The 13,052-nt window shown below is 42.6% G+C and overlaps 2 protein-coding genes across 2 annotated transcripts; both read left to right on the top strand.

Moving 5' to 3' along the window:
- The first annotated feature begins 8,461 nt into the window (after positions 1-8,461).
- Positions 8,462-8,959, top strand: LOC120653497. The gene has a single exon (XM_039931231.1). It carries the CDS (start codon positions 8,462-8,464, stop codon positions 8,957-8,959), a length of 498 nt encoding a protein of 165 aa, XP_039787165.1.
- A 326-nt stretch (positions 8,960-9,285) lies between these two features.
- Positions 9,286-11,262, top strand: LOC120653496 (PHD finger protein ING2-like). Its single transcript, XM_039931230.1, has 5 exons — positions 9,286-9,528; positions 9,655-9,825; positions 10,204-10,339; positions 10,435-10,685; positions 10,812-11,262. Exons 1-5 carry the CDS (start codon positions 9,286-9,288, stop codon positions 10,884-10,886), a joined length of 876 nt encoding a protein of 291 aa, XP_039787164.1. The 3' UTR covers positions 10,887-11,262.
- Positions 11,263-13,052: the final 1,790 nt, after the last annotated feature.

Genomic DNA, 13,052 nt, shown 5'->3' with positions numbered 1-13,052 from the left:
AGGAAATTTAGTTATTGAAATTAGCTAAGTAGTTTGAGAATAAGAAATGTAGTTATTGAAATTACCTATTAGTTAGACAATAATAAATGTAGTTAGTGAAATTAACTAATTAGTATGGGAATAGCAAATTTAGATATTGAAATTAGCTAGGAAATTTGAGAATTGAACACATGTTATTTTATGTATGACATATGTATAATTTTTCTATGAAGGCATATGGCAAGTGGTGGCTTTGGTGGTGGGCATCAGGATTACCCTTTGCCTCTGGCTCGCCCTCTTGACATCATTTTCAGCAGAGTCTACAGGGCTAGACCGAGGCGATGTTCTCAATAGAACATTACAGCTCCAAGCATAGTAAGACCCATCTTTTGAGTATGAGCCTTTTTTTTTCTTGATTAATAAGAATGGTTGATACTTATTAATGTTTTGTTGCCTCTAATGCAGTGGATCGATTATTTTAAATGGCTTACTGAAATACTACAATGCCTAGGTGGTACACCTCTACAGGTGGAAACCACATAACGCCTACAATTCAAGAAAATGACAATCTCTTTTGAGATACCATTAAGACAAGATTAGGTACCATGATGGCAGTACTGGCTAGTGGGAAGGATTCACCAATTCAGTTGACTTATGAAAGAACTGCCATAAAAGCATGCCTTTTGGAACTTGAAAGCTATGGTTATCTGATTCCAGATTTATCATGGTTTACAATCAAAGCACTTCAACGGAATCAACATGATATTGTAAGTCTCTGTGAGAGCCTTTCACGAGAAAATCTACATGACATAGTAAGTGAATTTTGTTAATTTAAAGAATTATGATAGTTTCTACATGACATAGTATGTGAATTTTGTTAATCAAAGCACTTTTGTAAAATTTATATTCCATCTCCATTGCAGGATATATTTGGTAACACCTTTGTGGCGATGAGTTTAGAAGAAATTTTATGTCAAGCCGTGGAGCAGTTGGGTTATTACTCCACTAAAGAGGGACCGGTACATACAAGGGAAGGTCTCTACCAGGGTTCTTTTCAATTTCGAACCACGTCAGATCCTACCGCAGAACCAATGTTCAGCATCTACGGCAAAGCACTTCCTTGTAGAAGTGAAGCAAAGGACAGTGCACTTATCCGTGCATTGATTTTCATTGACGATGCCCTGGGGTACAAGATTGGCGATGTTAAGTATGTTGTCTACCTCTTGCTTCGGAATAATATTCGTTAGATGATGTAATGTAGGCATGCAATTCAACTTTTGTTAACTCTTCTATCTCTATGTGTAGTTTGTGATTTGTGACTATGTATATTGCACACTATTCGTGTAGATGTGAACTTATGTTAAATCTTCGGATGATGAGCCAATGTGTCTCCCAAAACCAATGGTTGGTTTTAATTTGTCGAATGAGTTAAGGCCGGTGAACAACAGATATTTGATGCCTTGCCGTTGCCAGAAAGAGAGGCTACATACACAACCTGCCACTCGTGAATGGGTCACCTATACTTCCGATACCTCAAAAGACAATATTTGATCCCTTCCCTCTTACCAAGAAGTGGTGGCCCTCATGGGATCCAAGACGGCAATTTAACTGCCTTCAGACTTGTGTTGCTAGTGCTAAGTTGTTAGAGAGGATTCGCCTAGTCCTAACAAATTGTGAAGATCTACCTACTGTAAGAGTTCAAAAGTATGTGCTCTCCACAGGCTTGGTATTCGCATGAACTATGACTAATCCACACCATCGAGATCTAAATCAAGCGAGAGGCAAAGAGAGCTTCATTGGATCTAAAAAAACTTACAACCATTTATAAGGGCGGCCGGGGGTGGGGGGGGGGGGCGGGTAAGCCGCCCCTAGAAACACCATTTGTAGGGGCGGCTCACCCCCCCCCCCCCGCCCCTAAAAATGGCGTCCATTTGTAGGGGGGAGCCGCCCCTACGAATGGTGTTTCTAGGGGCGGGTGAATTGCTACAGTGTCTACGGCTATTTGTAGCAATTGGTCAAATTAAGGTCCGCCCCTAAAAAAACCGGGGCATTGCTACAAATCGTTTTTGTAGTAGTGAAATCTTTTTGATTTCATGTTTATATGCAAAATTACTCAGAGATTTATGCATGATGCTGAGGTAGAAATGCATAATTTTGAGAAGCCCTAGAAGGTTAGTGAGTATGCATGAATCATGATCACCATGCTTCTTGGTGAAATATGAAATACTCTAGAAATTAGATATTTGTATGGTTAGATAAGTATAAAAAAATTCTAGAGTTAGATATTTGTAAAAAAGTTTGTAGAAGATGGACACATGAAAAATTCACATGAGCCATGGAGTCCTATAAATAGGGGTACTACCCTCACCTCTTGCCATACCATGGCATAAGAGGTCTCAAGTAGCAAATGACAAGGTTGCCATGTAGTGTACTAGTATCATGGAGGGGTAGGCACATTAAGAGTGCAAGAGTCATGTGTTGTACTAAGTTATGGTGAATAAAAATTTGAGTTTTCGTAGTTGGTATGTTATATTAGTGTTTAGGTGAAGGTCTTCTTGGTGTAATATTGGCATAGGGTCCGCATAAGAAGTGATATCAAACTAGATACAACTTCTCAGAAATCGGTGTCAAGGTTAGGGGCATCGATTTCTCAACACATTATATTTATAGAACCGCTAAATGGATTAGCTAGGCTATAGACCGCTATAACATTTCTTAGCCTCTACAAACAACAAATGCTAAATGTCATAGCCCGCTTTTTTAAACGCATATCTATTAGCACTCTAGAGCAGTACAAACACATATATATCAGCATAACAATTAAATTGTAGATAGTCAGCAATTAATTATACCAGTTCTAATAATGATTATACTACTAATAAATAGGACTCGATCGATTCGATGTCCTCGCCTAGATTGTGTACGGTTTCTAGCCGCTTATTTTGTACTTGGTTGCAACAACCAACACAAATCGCAGCATAAATAGCTCAAACCTTCCCAAAAAGGAAATAACTTTTTGACTATATATACTACTCCGAGCAATTCTGACAGGGAACTGTCCGAATGATTATTGTAGGATGCATGCCCGCACAAAAGAATCAGATCAACCAGCAAATCAAGAAATACATGGATGCTTGGATCTTGATCAATCAAATCACAAGCAGAGCGAACAAGAGGGAAAAAACAAGGGGGGGGGACGCGGCGGGCAGGAGCGCGAGGAGATGTACCTCCTCGAAAACTACATTGGCTCTAGGGGCATGCTACTGTTGCCGATGCGCCATAAATGCCGATGGAAGTGACCACTGCCCGACCAAGCCGATGCGGGTGCGCCTCCGCCTCCTTGTCCAGCCAGCCAAAACCCCAAACCCTCCTCGCCTCGTGCAACAATTTTATTTTTTCTTTTTTACCACCTCAAAATGGAAGGGAAGCGAAGTGGTTATGGGATCCAACCTGTCTCTACTACGGGTAGCCCACAGCCGTCGGATGATGAGTGTTCGGCTCGAGTCGTCCAAGCTAACCACTCACCAAGACACTCTCTACCAGGATGGACCCCATAGGTCACATGGCGCTCCTCGCGCGGTCAAAAGTGAGACCAGTGTCCAGCGGCATCGGCGTTGTCGTGTTAGTTGTTCGTGCCATCCACCGACTGACCCAGCCTTGCTTGGGCGGTGGCGCTAGCTGGGGCAGATGGCCGGAGCTGCCGGCGAAATAAATCTAGATGGGATAATCAGTAATGGCAGGCTCAACCCTTCCTCCTCCAGGGCGCCTTAGCCCCTAGGCTGATGAAAGGGGCGTAGACGTGTAGTCACGACCTCGCCGGTTAGCACCGATGAAGGCGCGCGGACAACCCGCTCGTGGCATTGCCAGCTGAATTGTATGCCCTACCGAAAGCAAAGGGCTAGTCCACGCTGGAGAGTGGAGACCGCGGTTTGGTTGCGATGCATCTCGCCATCCTTGGTCTCGTCCACACGGGAGCGCGGTCGGTGCACGCACGCTGCCAGGGCGGCCAAGTACGGAGTACAACATGAACGGCGTTGTGCCAGCGTCAATAAGGTGCTCCGATGCCGGCTGCAGCTAACATGACAGACGCGCACTGCTCGTCTGCTGCAATGGCTAGAGGAAGCCGATGGAATGGTTCCATTCCATCCTATGATGTGCTGCATGCGTAGCACTTGCATTTGTTTTGCAGGGGAGAGCATTTTACTTACAGAGAGACAAATGAAAAGGAAGACAAAGCAAGTTGCTTGATTGTAATAAGCTCCTGGCCTGACATCCGCAAGGATCGTTACGACCTCGCTTTGCGGTAGATATTCAGTCCCTGAATGGCTCTGCTTGTAACTGATTTTTTTTGAAAGATGGTTCTAACTCAACTAAAACGCCAGTTATTATTGCTAAGTTTAATTTTTTTTGTTACTGAATCCTTATATTAGACGGTGAATTATTATCATGTCGGAGTTTGCTAGGCTGGTCAGCAAACTCCGAATCTATTTTTATAATTAACCGTCTAAGGATTTATTTTCTTCTGCAAAACAGAGTTGGCTCGTCGAATTCTCCTGTACTATTATATTGTTCAAAAGAGGCATGCCACACCATCATAAACCAACTTTAATTTAGTATATATTCATTCTGTATCATTGGCCAGCACTTAATTGGTTTTTTTTTGAACGAGACTGTGGGGGAGTTCCCCACAGTATAAAAAGCAATTTTATAAAAAAAGCGGCCGAAGCCAAAGAGCAGAAGGTCTTACATAGCATTTAGCTGAAAGCATCTAACCAAAAGCAGAAGGCTGATCTAAGATCTTCCTTAAATCTAACAGATTGAACAAGACACTGCTTTTTGAAATTACAAAACCATCTATTACAACAGGCGTCCTACCTACCAATGACTTTATCATTTCTTATCTTCCATAGCTCCCAACTTGCTATTAAGGTTGCCTCTGTAAAGAAGTCGAGCCCACTTCTCTGCTTCGCATCTGAAATTTTGTCCTCCAAGCTAAGAGAAAGGTTCCAGTTAATGTTGATTTTTGCCCAACGTTGTCTTGCAAAAGGGCAGGTGAAGAAGAGATGGTCAGTTGTTTCTTCAGCACCTGTGCTACACATCACACAAAGGTTATCATTATGAACAAAGATATGCCTCCTTGTCAGCATAGGTTTTGTGTTCAGTCTGTCCACAAATAGCAACCAAGCAAAAAACTTGACTCTGGCGGTGCATTTTGACTTCTAAATGGATTTGAAGACCGGATGGCACTCTAAGTTGTCAAAAGTATGTTTGTAGAATTTTCTTGAGGCGTACTCTGCTCCCCAGATTGGCTGACAATGATCATCAATGTCTTCGTCATAGAAGATGTTTTGGATGTGTATCTGTAACTGTTCAAGTTAATCAGTTGCTTAAGATGATAGGGGGAGGAAGAAAATATTGTCCAGGTCAGTGGATTGTATTATTTCTTGAATTGAGGTAGAGCTTAACTTTGCAAAGGATGCAATTCTCAGGAAGAGTGTTGTGAGGGTTCCCTCAGCCCATTGATCTTCCCAGAAGCATGTTGTAGCACCATTTCCAATAGTGCACCTTGAGATTGTTCTGTAGATGTTGTTTAAACGCATGACATCCTTCCACCAGAAAGAACCCAATTCTCTAGTGGCATGTGGCACTTTATTTTGATAACATTTGTGCCAAATTAGCTGCACCCAAGGTATGTCAGCTTGGTTATAAAATTTATGGAGGTGTTTCAGCAAGGGCGCATCATTCTGCAATTTTAGGTTGATAACTCCAAGTCCTCCTTTTTCCTTTGGCTTTTGGACTGTTTCCCAAGCAACAAGATTTCCCCCTCCTTTCTTTTCTGTGTTGCCCCTCCACAGGCATTGTTTTCTGATTCTATCAATGTTGTTGATGACTCCCTTAGGCAGTTTGATTGTTGCCCCTCCACAACTCTTAATTGGTTACCAAGAAGTCCTTATATTTGCTTTGCCAACAAAATTCAAACACCATTAGTCCTTATATTTACCAACAAAATTCAAGCACCTTAAGTCCTTATATTAAGGCGGCTGGAGAGAGAGTACATTACGGTACCACACTACATAGAAAGTTAGGAACTTCCAAAACAGGTAAGTTCCAAAAGAGGAATACTCCATATACAGTAGGTCCCGAAACAGGAAACTTTTAGAAATTAAATATGTACTGTATCCATGGACCATAGCGAGGTAGCTGACCGTTTCCTTTCCTTGAGGCGTTGTTGTGGTGCTCTTTTAAGATCAACGGCCCTCCGGGTTCGGCTACCAACATTGTAAACATCAACGGTCCTATGGTTGCTGCATTTCACAATACAGGCAAACAACCATATTTCTATAAGTACATTCAAAAAACTACTGAGACATCAGCAAAGAAACTACTAAGACAACAGCAGGTTTACCTTTAAAATTGATAAAGTCATCATAGATGTTCACAGGAGCCAACTAATTTGCAAACATATCCGGTGGAAACCACAACCTTCGTGAAAACTCGTGCAGACCACGGAAAAAAAGTCGTCTAAACTCAACAAAAAAATCACAAACGTAGATGATATGATGATACACAACCTTGTAAAATATCTTGTCCAAATCTTGTCTCAAAAAGACACGGGCATCACACATATGAGATGTTTAGGAAAAGCCGTAGATGTTGGTACTACCCACATACCAACGTGCGGAACTATTCTTTAGCAAGTGTGGTAGATGACATGTTGATAGCGAGACATCTATGTCATGAAGCTGAATTTGCGATCGACCACACAGGTTCCTGAATTTACAAGGTTGTATATCATCATATCATCTATATGTGTGATTTTTGGTGAATTTAGTCAACTTTTTGCCGTGGTTTGCATGGGTTTTCACGAAAGTTGTGATTTCCACCAGACATGTTCCCCAGGAAGACAAGATGAAAGTAAACGTTAGATAGAAATATTCCTATTTTGTTTAAACATAAAAAATGTGTTTGCTTGCATTATATAATTAAATTTGAACGAAATATGTTTTTTTAATGATCATTTTGACATATTCATGGAATTAAGAATTTTTAGGAGAGAAAATTTGGATAGCTTTCTCCCGATGGAACCCGAACACTTAAAATGTAAGTATCTATGTTGGTTCTTGCATTTACAACTAATAATTGTTTCAGCAGGAAGCGATTTGCTTGTTGACGGCGAGATACTTGCTCTAGTAATTTTGTTTTAATTTTATTCAAGATCTTTCGTCCTAAATCCTTGTACAGTGGTTGCACGTCTGTTTGAGGCGTATGAGTTTTCTGTTTGCGCTATTTCTTTTAAAGAAAGGGTTTTTGGATTTATGACATTACAATTTTTAAAGTTCTCAAATATACTATTATAATTCATCTATTTTGAAACTTGCCATTACAATTCTTTCTTTTTTTAAACCGTGTCATTTTATATATCTTTGATGTTCTTGGATCCACTCGTAGACCCGTGTATTTTCGTATGGCCTAAAATATCCCTACTGCTTCTCACCTTCACTCACTGACACATGAGGCCCACATATGAGCTTCTTCAACCTCCGGTGCTTCTTCTTCCTTCTATCTCCAACACTGGGGCTGGAATATTAAATAAAATCTATTTAAATTTTTTTTGCACGGATGGGTTGTAAATCACGAGATGAATCTAAGAGCCTACTTGATCCATGATTTTGGAACAATGATGCTACAGGAACCATCCGCTAATTATGAATTAATCATTGATTAATTAGGCTCATTAGTTCGTCTCGTGATTTACAACTCATCCGTGCAAACTAGTAAGATTCTCCAAACTAGTAAGATTCTCTTTTAAAAACTTTTGGTAAAATGATCTAAACACACCTTTTACGGCTGTGTTTAGTTTGCGAAAATTTTTGGGTTTGGGTACTGAAGTACTTTCGTTGTTATTTGGCAATTAATATCCAATCATAGACTAATTAGGCTTAAAAAATTCATCTCGTCATTTACAATTGAACTACGTAATTAATTATTTTTTCAACTATATTTAATGCTCCATACGTGTATTCGAAGATTCGATGTGACAGATATTGTAGAAAAATTTTTTGGAACTAAACCGGGTCTTAGATGAGTGGTGACGCTTTTGATTTTTTGCGATGCCAATTCAGTGATTCCGTTTCTGCCAGCTGCCCAGCTGATGGCGAGATCAGCAAGACCAAAGCGTTTTGGCGGGAGATTAGGGACCTGGATTCCGCAAAGCAGACAATAAGCAGCAGCCAGCTGGGTATTCAAGCTTGCAAAAAGGATGCCGAGAAGAAATAGCCAATTTCGGTGATTTCGCCCTCCTCCGAAATTTGAAAATTTCGGAAATAATAATTTAAATATATTTAAAAGTATTTTTAAAAATAGTCTAAAAATGAATTTTAGTTGACATTTTACAAAATTTCGTGAAATTCGGTGATTTCGGCCATGTCCGAAATGTTTTGACAAACGAAATTCAAAACCCTGGATTGAGACGACCTTCGGCATGCGCCGGATTCTCTCACAAACGGGGAAGTGGGGTAAGCTCGTTGGTTTGCCATCCCCGCTCCCACTCGCGCGGGGGATGGTGATTGACCACGAGGTGGTGGCCTTCGCCGGCCGGATGTGGTGGGTCGACGTGAGCTGGGGTGCCGTCTCAGTCGACCCATTCAGCGACCGACCAGAGCTCCGCTTTGTGGAGCTGCCGAGGGGAAGCGTGACGGAGCCCGTGACGGGGCTGCGGCAGCTGGGGACGTACCGCCGCATGGGGGTCAGCGAGGGGAGGATGCGTTACGCCGAGGTGTCCCAGAGGAAACCTTTTGTGCTCAGTTCCTTTGCCCTTGACGACGACGGCAGCTGCTGGACGCTGGAGCACCGGGTGGCCCTCAGCAGACTAGGGGGCTGGGCGGATGGAGGCTGCCAAGGGCAGGACAATGAGGACGCACCGCATATTCACTACTACAGAATACATCATCGCAAACGCCCTATCACCGCCGGTTCGTAATATGACCCGGCGGTGATGTGCTCTCCACCTATTTTTTTCATTCTCCCCTCCCTCTCTCTCCGGTATTTTTTCCTCCCCCTGGCGTCCGCCCACAGCCCTCCCTCCCTCGTGGCGCCGCCCTCCTCCCCATTCCCCTTCCTCCTCCCGCGCCCTCCCATGGCGGCGGCGCCGGCCCTCCGCCCCGTCCTCCTCCCTCGTCCCCAACCCGACGACGACGGCCGACGCCTCCCACCAGCCCCTACCACAACACCACAAGCCCCTACCGCCCGGCCATGCCGTGCTCGCTCTTCCGCCCGAACCCCCACCCGCGGACATGACCCCCCGCGATGGAGGATCCGGGCCCATCGTCCGCCGCCACTGAGCCTCCCCCGCCCTCGCCCCCGCTGGAGGAGGAGGACGGCTGGGTGATCCTGCCCCCCAGCGAGGTCGAGGGCATCGGCGATCCCAAGGTCATCCACTGGGAGGACCTGCAGCAGGAGCTCGCCCGCCTCTGGAGCCTCTCCGCCGCGCTCCAATCCGGCAGGGACTGCAAGGCGCAGCTCGCCGCGCGACTCGAGTCCGCATTAGAGGTAATAATAATCACTAAGGTTGGGACTCGATTGGCGCCCCTCCTTGCTCGATCCCTAGTGGAACTGTCGGATCCTGTGCGCTCTACCAATGGGTGGGTGCTCGGATCTTGGTGCTTTCCTTTTCAGCCCGGAATTATTCCTGGGAAAGGTTGGATTCGTCTCCATACCTTCGGTTGTGCTTCGAGTGTCAAAAGGAGGGTCCTGCAGCGGTTTTGTGTTTGGAATCGTGCAGACTCGAGCACCTTGGCCGGCGACCTGCAGAGGATCCTCTCCACCATGCGCGAACTCGACGACAGGGCACATGGTGATGATTTCTCCCCATTTCTTCGTTTTTTTGAAGAATTGTGTTTGTATTTTTGCTTCTCTTCTGTTTGTGTTTGTAACCACTGATATGATCTGAGTTTTTACAGTTATTAGTTACACAAATTCAAATGCAAGTAGCAACTGAATTTATAGAAAAACGATAAGCAAGATGAAATTAAATTTGAATATGTTATGAAAAGCCTCATGCGATTCATATTATTTGATATGCCACCATATATCTAAGGTTAAATATTTATAATCATATGTTATACCCATATATGGAGGTATCTATCTAGAATCCTCCTCCCATTTGACTGGTGAGTTCAATGGATGCTATTACTCCTGAGCTTGATCCAGAATTGGAGTTTTTAGTCTTACCATTTTTTTGAGTCACTTGCTTTGTGTGGATATCTAATTATAAGCACCTTGGACATTATTGTACAGATAGAGAGCCATATCAAACGCCTTGATGAAGACCTGGGCCAGTTTGCAGAAGATTTAAAGCATGGTATTAGCAATCAAGGCAGATTTTAGACATTATTGTGGGATGCCATTCTTAGTTATTTGTCAAACGGATTATTGATCTCTCCCTCTCAATTGCAGAAGGAAAGATACCTCCAGATGAGCCTCCTGTCCTTCCTCCAGTTCCGGTGGTTAGCAGAGATGAGAAAAGGAGGCTTGGTTTTAGTACACCTCAATCATCAAAGAAATTTAGAGAGAGGGAGTGGGACAGGGAAAGGGGTATGGACTTCGATTTAATGCCCCCTCCAGGTAGCAGCAAGAAAGCAGGTACATCTATGGATGTGGATCAAATGATTGATCCAAATGAACCGACGTATTGTATATGCCACCAGGTGAGTTTTGATTTTTGAAACAATAGACCTCTTAATATTTCCTGGAACTTATATGTGCATGTTATCTAAATTCTTTTTCCACAAATGCTCGCTGAATAAAATTCTTATTAATCATTGGTATTCCAGGTTTCATATGGTGATATGATTGCCTATGACAATGAGAATGTAAGTTGTTTGGTGCCAGATAATCATGACTCATGAGTTATTTGTCAGAGTTAAATTATAGTTTCATTTCAATTATAAGCTTGTCAGATCTCAGATAAGGCTTAAAACTTTTACGGAGGTGGTTTTGCTGGGATTTTAAGACTTCTTTGTTTTCATTTCAAACAACAAAATTTAGCGTTCACTTCAAACATATATTGTTTTCATTTCATGCTCTGTGGTATGTTTGAATTTGGACTGCAAACATATATTGTGCTATTGAACCTAGCTAGCTTAGTAGTAGCTGATAGGTTGAATGCATGTTTAAGTAATGAGATGAGATTACCTAATATAATTCAGTTAAGCTAATAACTGAATCTGCTTGTTCTTGAGCAAATGAGGTGTTCCACAATGATGCAATATTATTATATGAAAATATTTTTTTATGGGAAAAAAGGTCTTCACCGCCGGTTCGTGTCTTAAACCGGCGGTGTTGATGTCCCCATCACCAACGGTTCCAGATACGAATCGGCGGTGTTGATGTCCCCATCACCAACGGTTCTGGAACCGGCGGTGATGGCCCTGCTATCACCAACGACTTAAATCCAACGGTACCCAAAACCGCTATCACCAACGACTTAAATCCAACGGTACCCAAAACCGTTGGTGATGGGGTTTAAGAACCGGCGGTGATAGGGGTGGCTGTAGTAGTGATTGGTGTTATTGATCCACTAAACTCAAGCGTCATGATTCTCACCACTACTAGAAAACACGCCAAAGGTCCTGCATCAGTACCGGTTGCAAAAGCAGCTATTACCTTTGGCCAGCGGCGATCAAAGGTATGGGGTTTGATATCGGATTAAAGCATTACCCGGTACCAAAACCCCAGTGTAGGCACCGGTTGGTGCCACCGACCGGTACCCCTCCTTGTTCTTTTGGTACCGGTTGGTGGCACCAACCGGTACCCCTCCTTGTTCTTTTGGTACCGGTTGGTGGCACCAACCGGTGCCTAAAGGGTGGACAATGGCACCGGGTTTTGCCATGACCCAGTGCCGCCACGTGCCCACAACAAAGACACCGGTTGGTAACTTCAACCGGTGCCTATGCCTATTGTTTGGCACCGATTGTTGAGCACCAACCGGTGCCTTTGAGCCACGCCTATAAATACCCCAACCCATTCCCCCTCCAAGTTGCCGTGAACTCACTGTTCATGGCAGCTGAGTGAGGGGAGGGGAGGGGAGGCGAATTTTTTTTTTCAAAAAAAGTTAGTTATTTTTCTCCATAACTTAGCAATTGGTTTTTAGAAGCAGTTATCACTTAATTTAGTTTATACATGTGATAATTATTTTTAGTTGTAGCATTTTATTGTAGTTATATGTGTTATCAATTTATTCGATATGTGAATACTATCAAATTATTGTATTTATATGTTTTACCAATTTATTTGATAAGTGAATAGTATCTATATATTATAGTTATATGCATTATCAATTATATATTTGAATTCAAATTTTGTATGGAAATATTATCAATTACATATGCAAGGGTGCTTTATTTAGTTCCCTTCAAAATTCCAAAACTTTACAAGATTCCACATTCAAGATGCATGCTGCGCCAATTCGAGACCCGCAGCTCAGCTAGGCCAGAAGGCCACATGCGTCGTTTCTTGTACAAAAATATAAAGTTCCATATAGAAAATAAAGTTTTTACATAGTCATGCAGCCAGAAGACCATATACATCATTAAAATTTTGTAGTTCAGTTTTATTAATAGCGCATTCAATATTAGTTATAAATTGGTAGTATGAATAAACTATTTGTACACTACAATGATGTATATAAATGTATTGTGGACCCAGATGAGTCGGCAATGGATGTACATGGCCGACCGGCGTTCAAAGGAGTTCATTGATGGCGTGCATGAATTCATAGAAGCGGCCGAGAAACACAAGTATGGCGGTTTCGTTTGTTGTCCATTCAAATTCTGTAAGAATGAGAAGGATTACTCATCATCAAGAATCATCCACAGTCACTTGTTCAATAGTGGTTTCACGCCGAACTACTATGTTTGGACCAAGCATGGCGAAAGAGGAATTATGCTGGATAATAATGTAGAAAAAGATGACAGGATTCCTGACTTTGCAGCCAATTATAATGCCTTTTTCAATGACACTGCAATGGGTGAGCCTGAAGAAGATACTAAAGGATACGTTGTAGAAGATGATCT

The sequence above is a fragment of the Panicum virgatum genome, chromosome 1N (assembly GCF_016808335.1).
Source record: "Panicum virgatum strain AP13 chromosome 1N, P.virgatum_v5, whole genome shotgun sequence".
Classification (NCBI taxonomy): Eukaryota; Viridiplantae; Streptophyta; class Magnoliopsida; order Poales; family Poaceae; genus Panicum; species Panicum virgatum.
Note: the sequence above shows the minus strand (reverse complement) of the source record. Positions and strands in the feature narration are given on the sequence as shown.

Coding starts and splice junctions, on each gene's coding strand:
- LOC120653496 (XM_039931230.1), top strand. CDS start 9,286: ATGGAGGATCCGGGCCCATCGTCCGCCGCCACTGAGCCTCCCCCGCCC. Junction 9,826..10,203: donor TGCGCGAACTCGACGACAGG/GCACATGGTGAT, acceptor TGGAGTTTTTAG/TCTTACCATTTTTTTGAGTC. Junction 10,686..10,811: donor CGTATTGTATATGCCACCAG/GTGAGTTTTGAT, acceptor TTGGTATTCCAG/GTTTCATATGGTGATATGAT.
- LOC120653497 (XM_039931231.1), top strand. CDS start 8,462: ATGCGCCGGATTCTCTCACAAACGGGGAAGTGGGGTAAGCTCGTTGGT.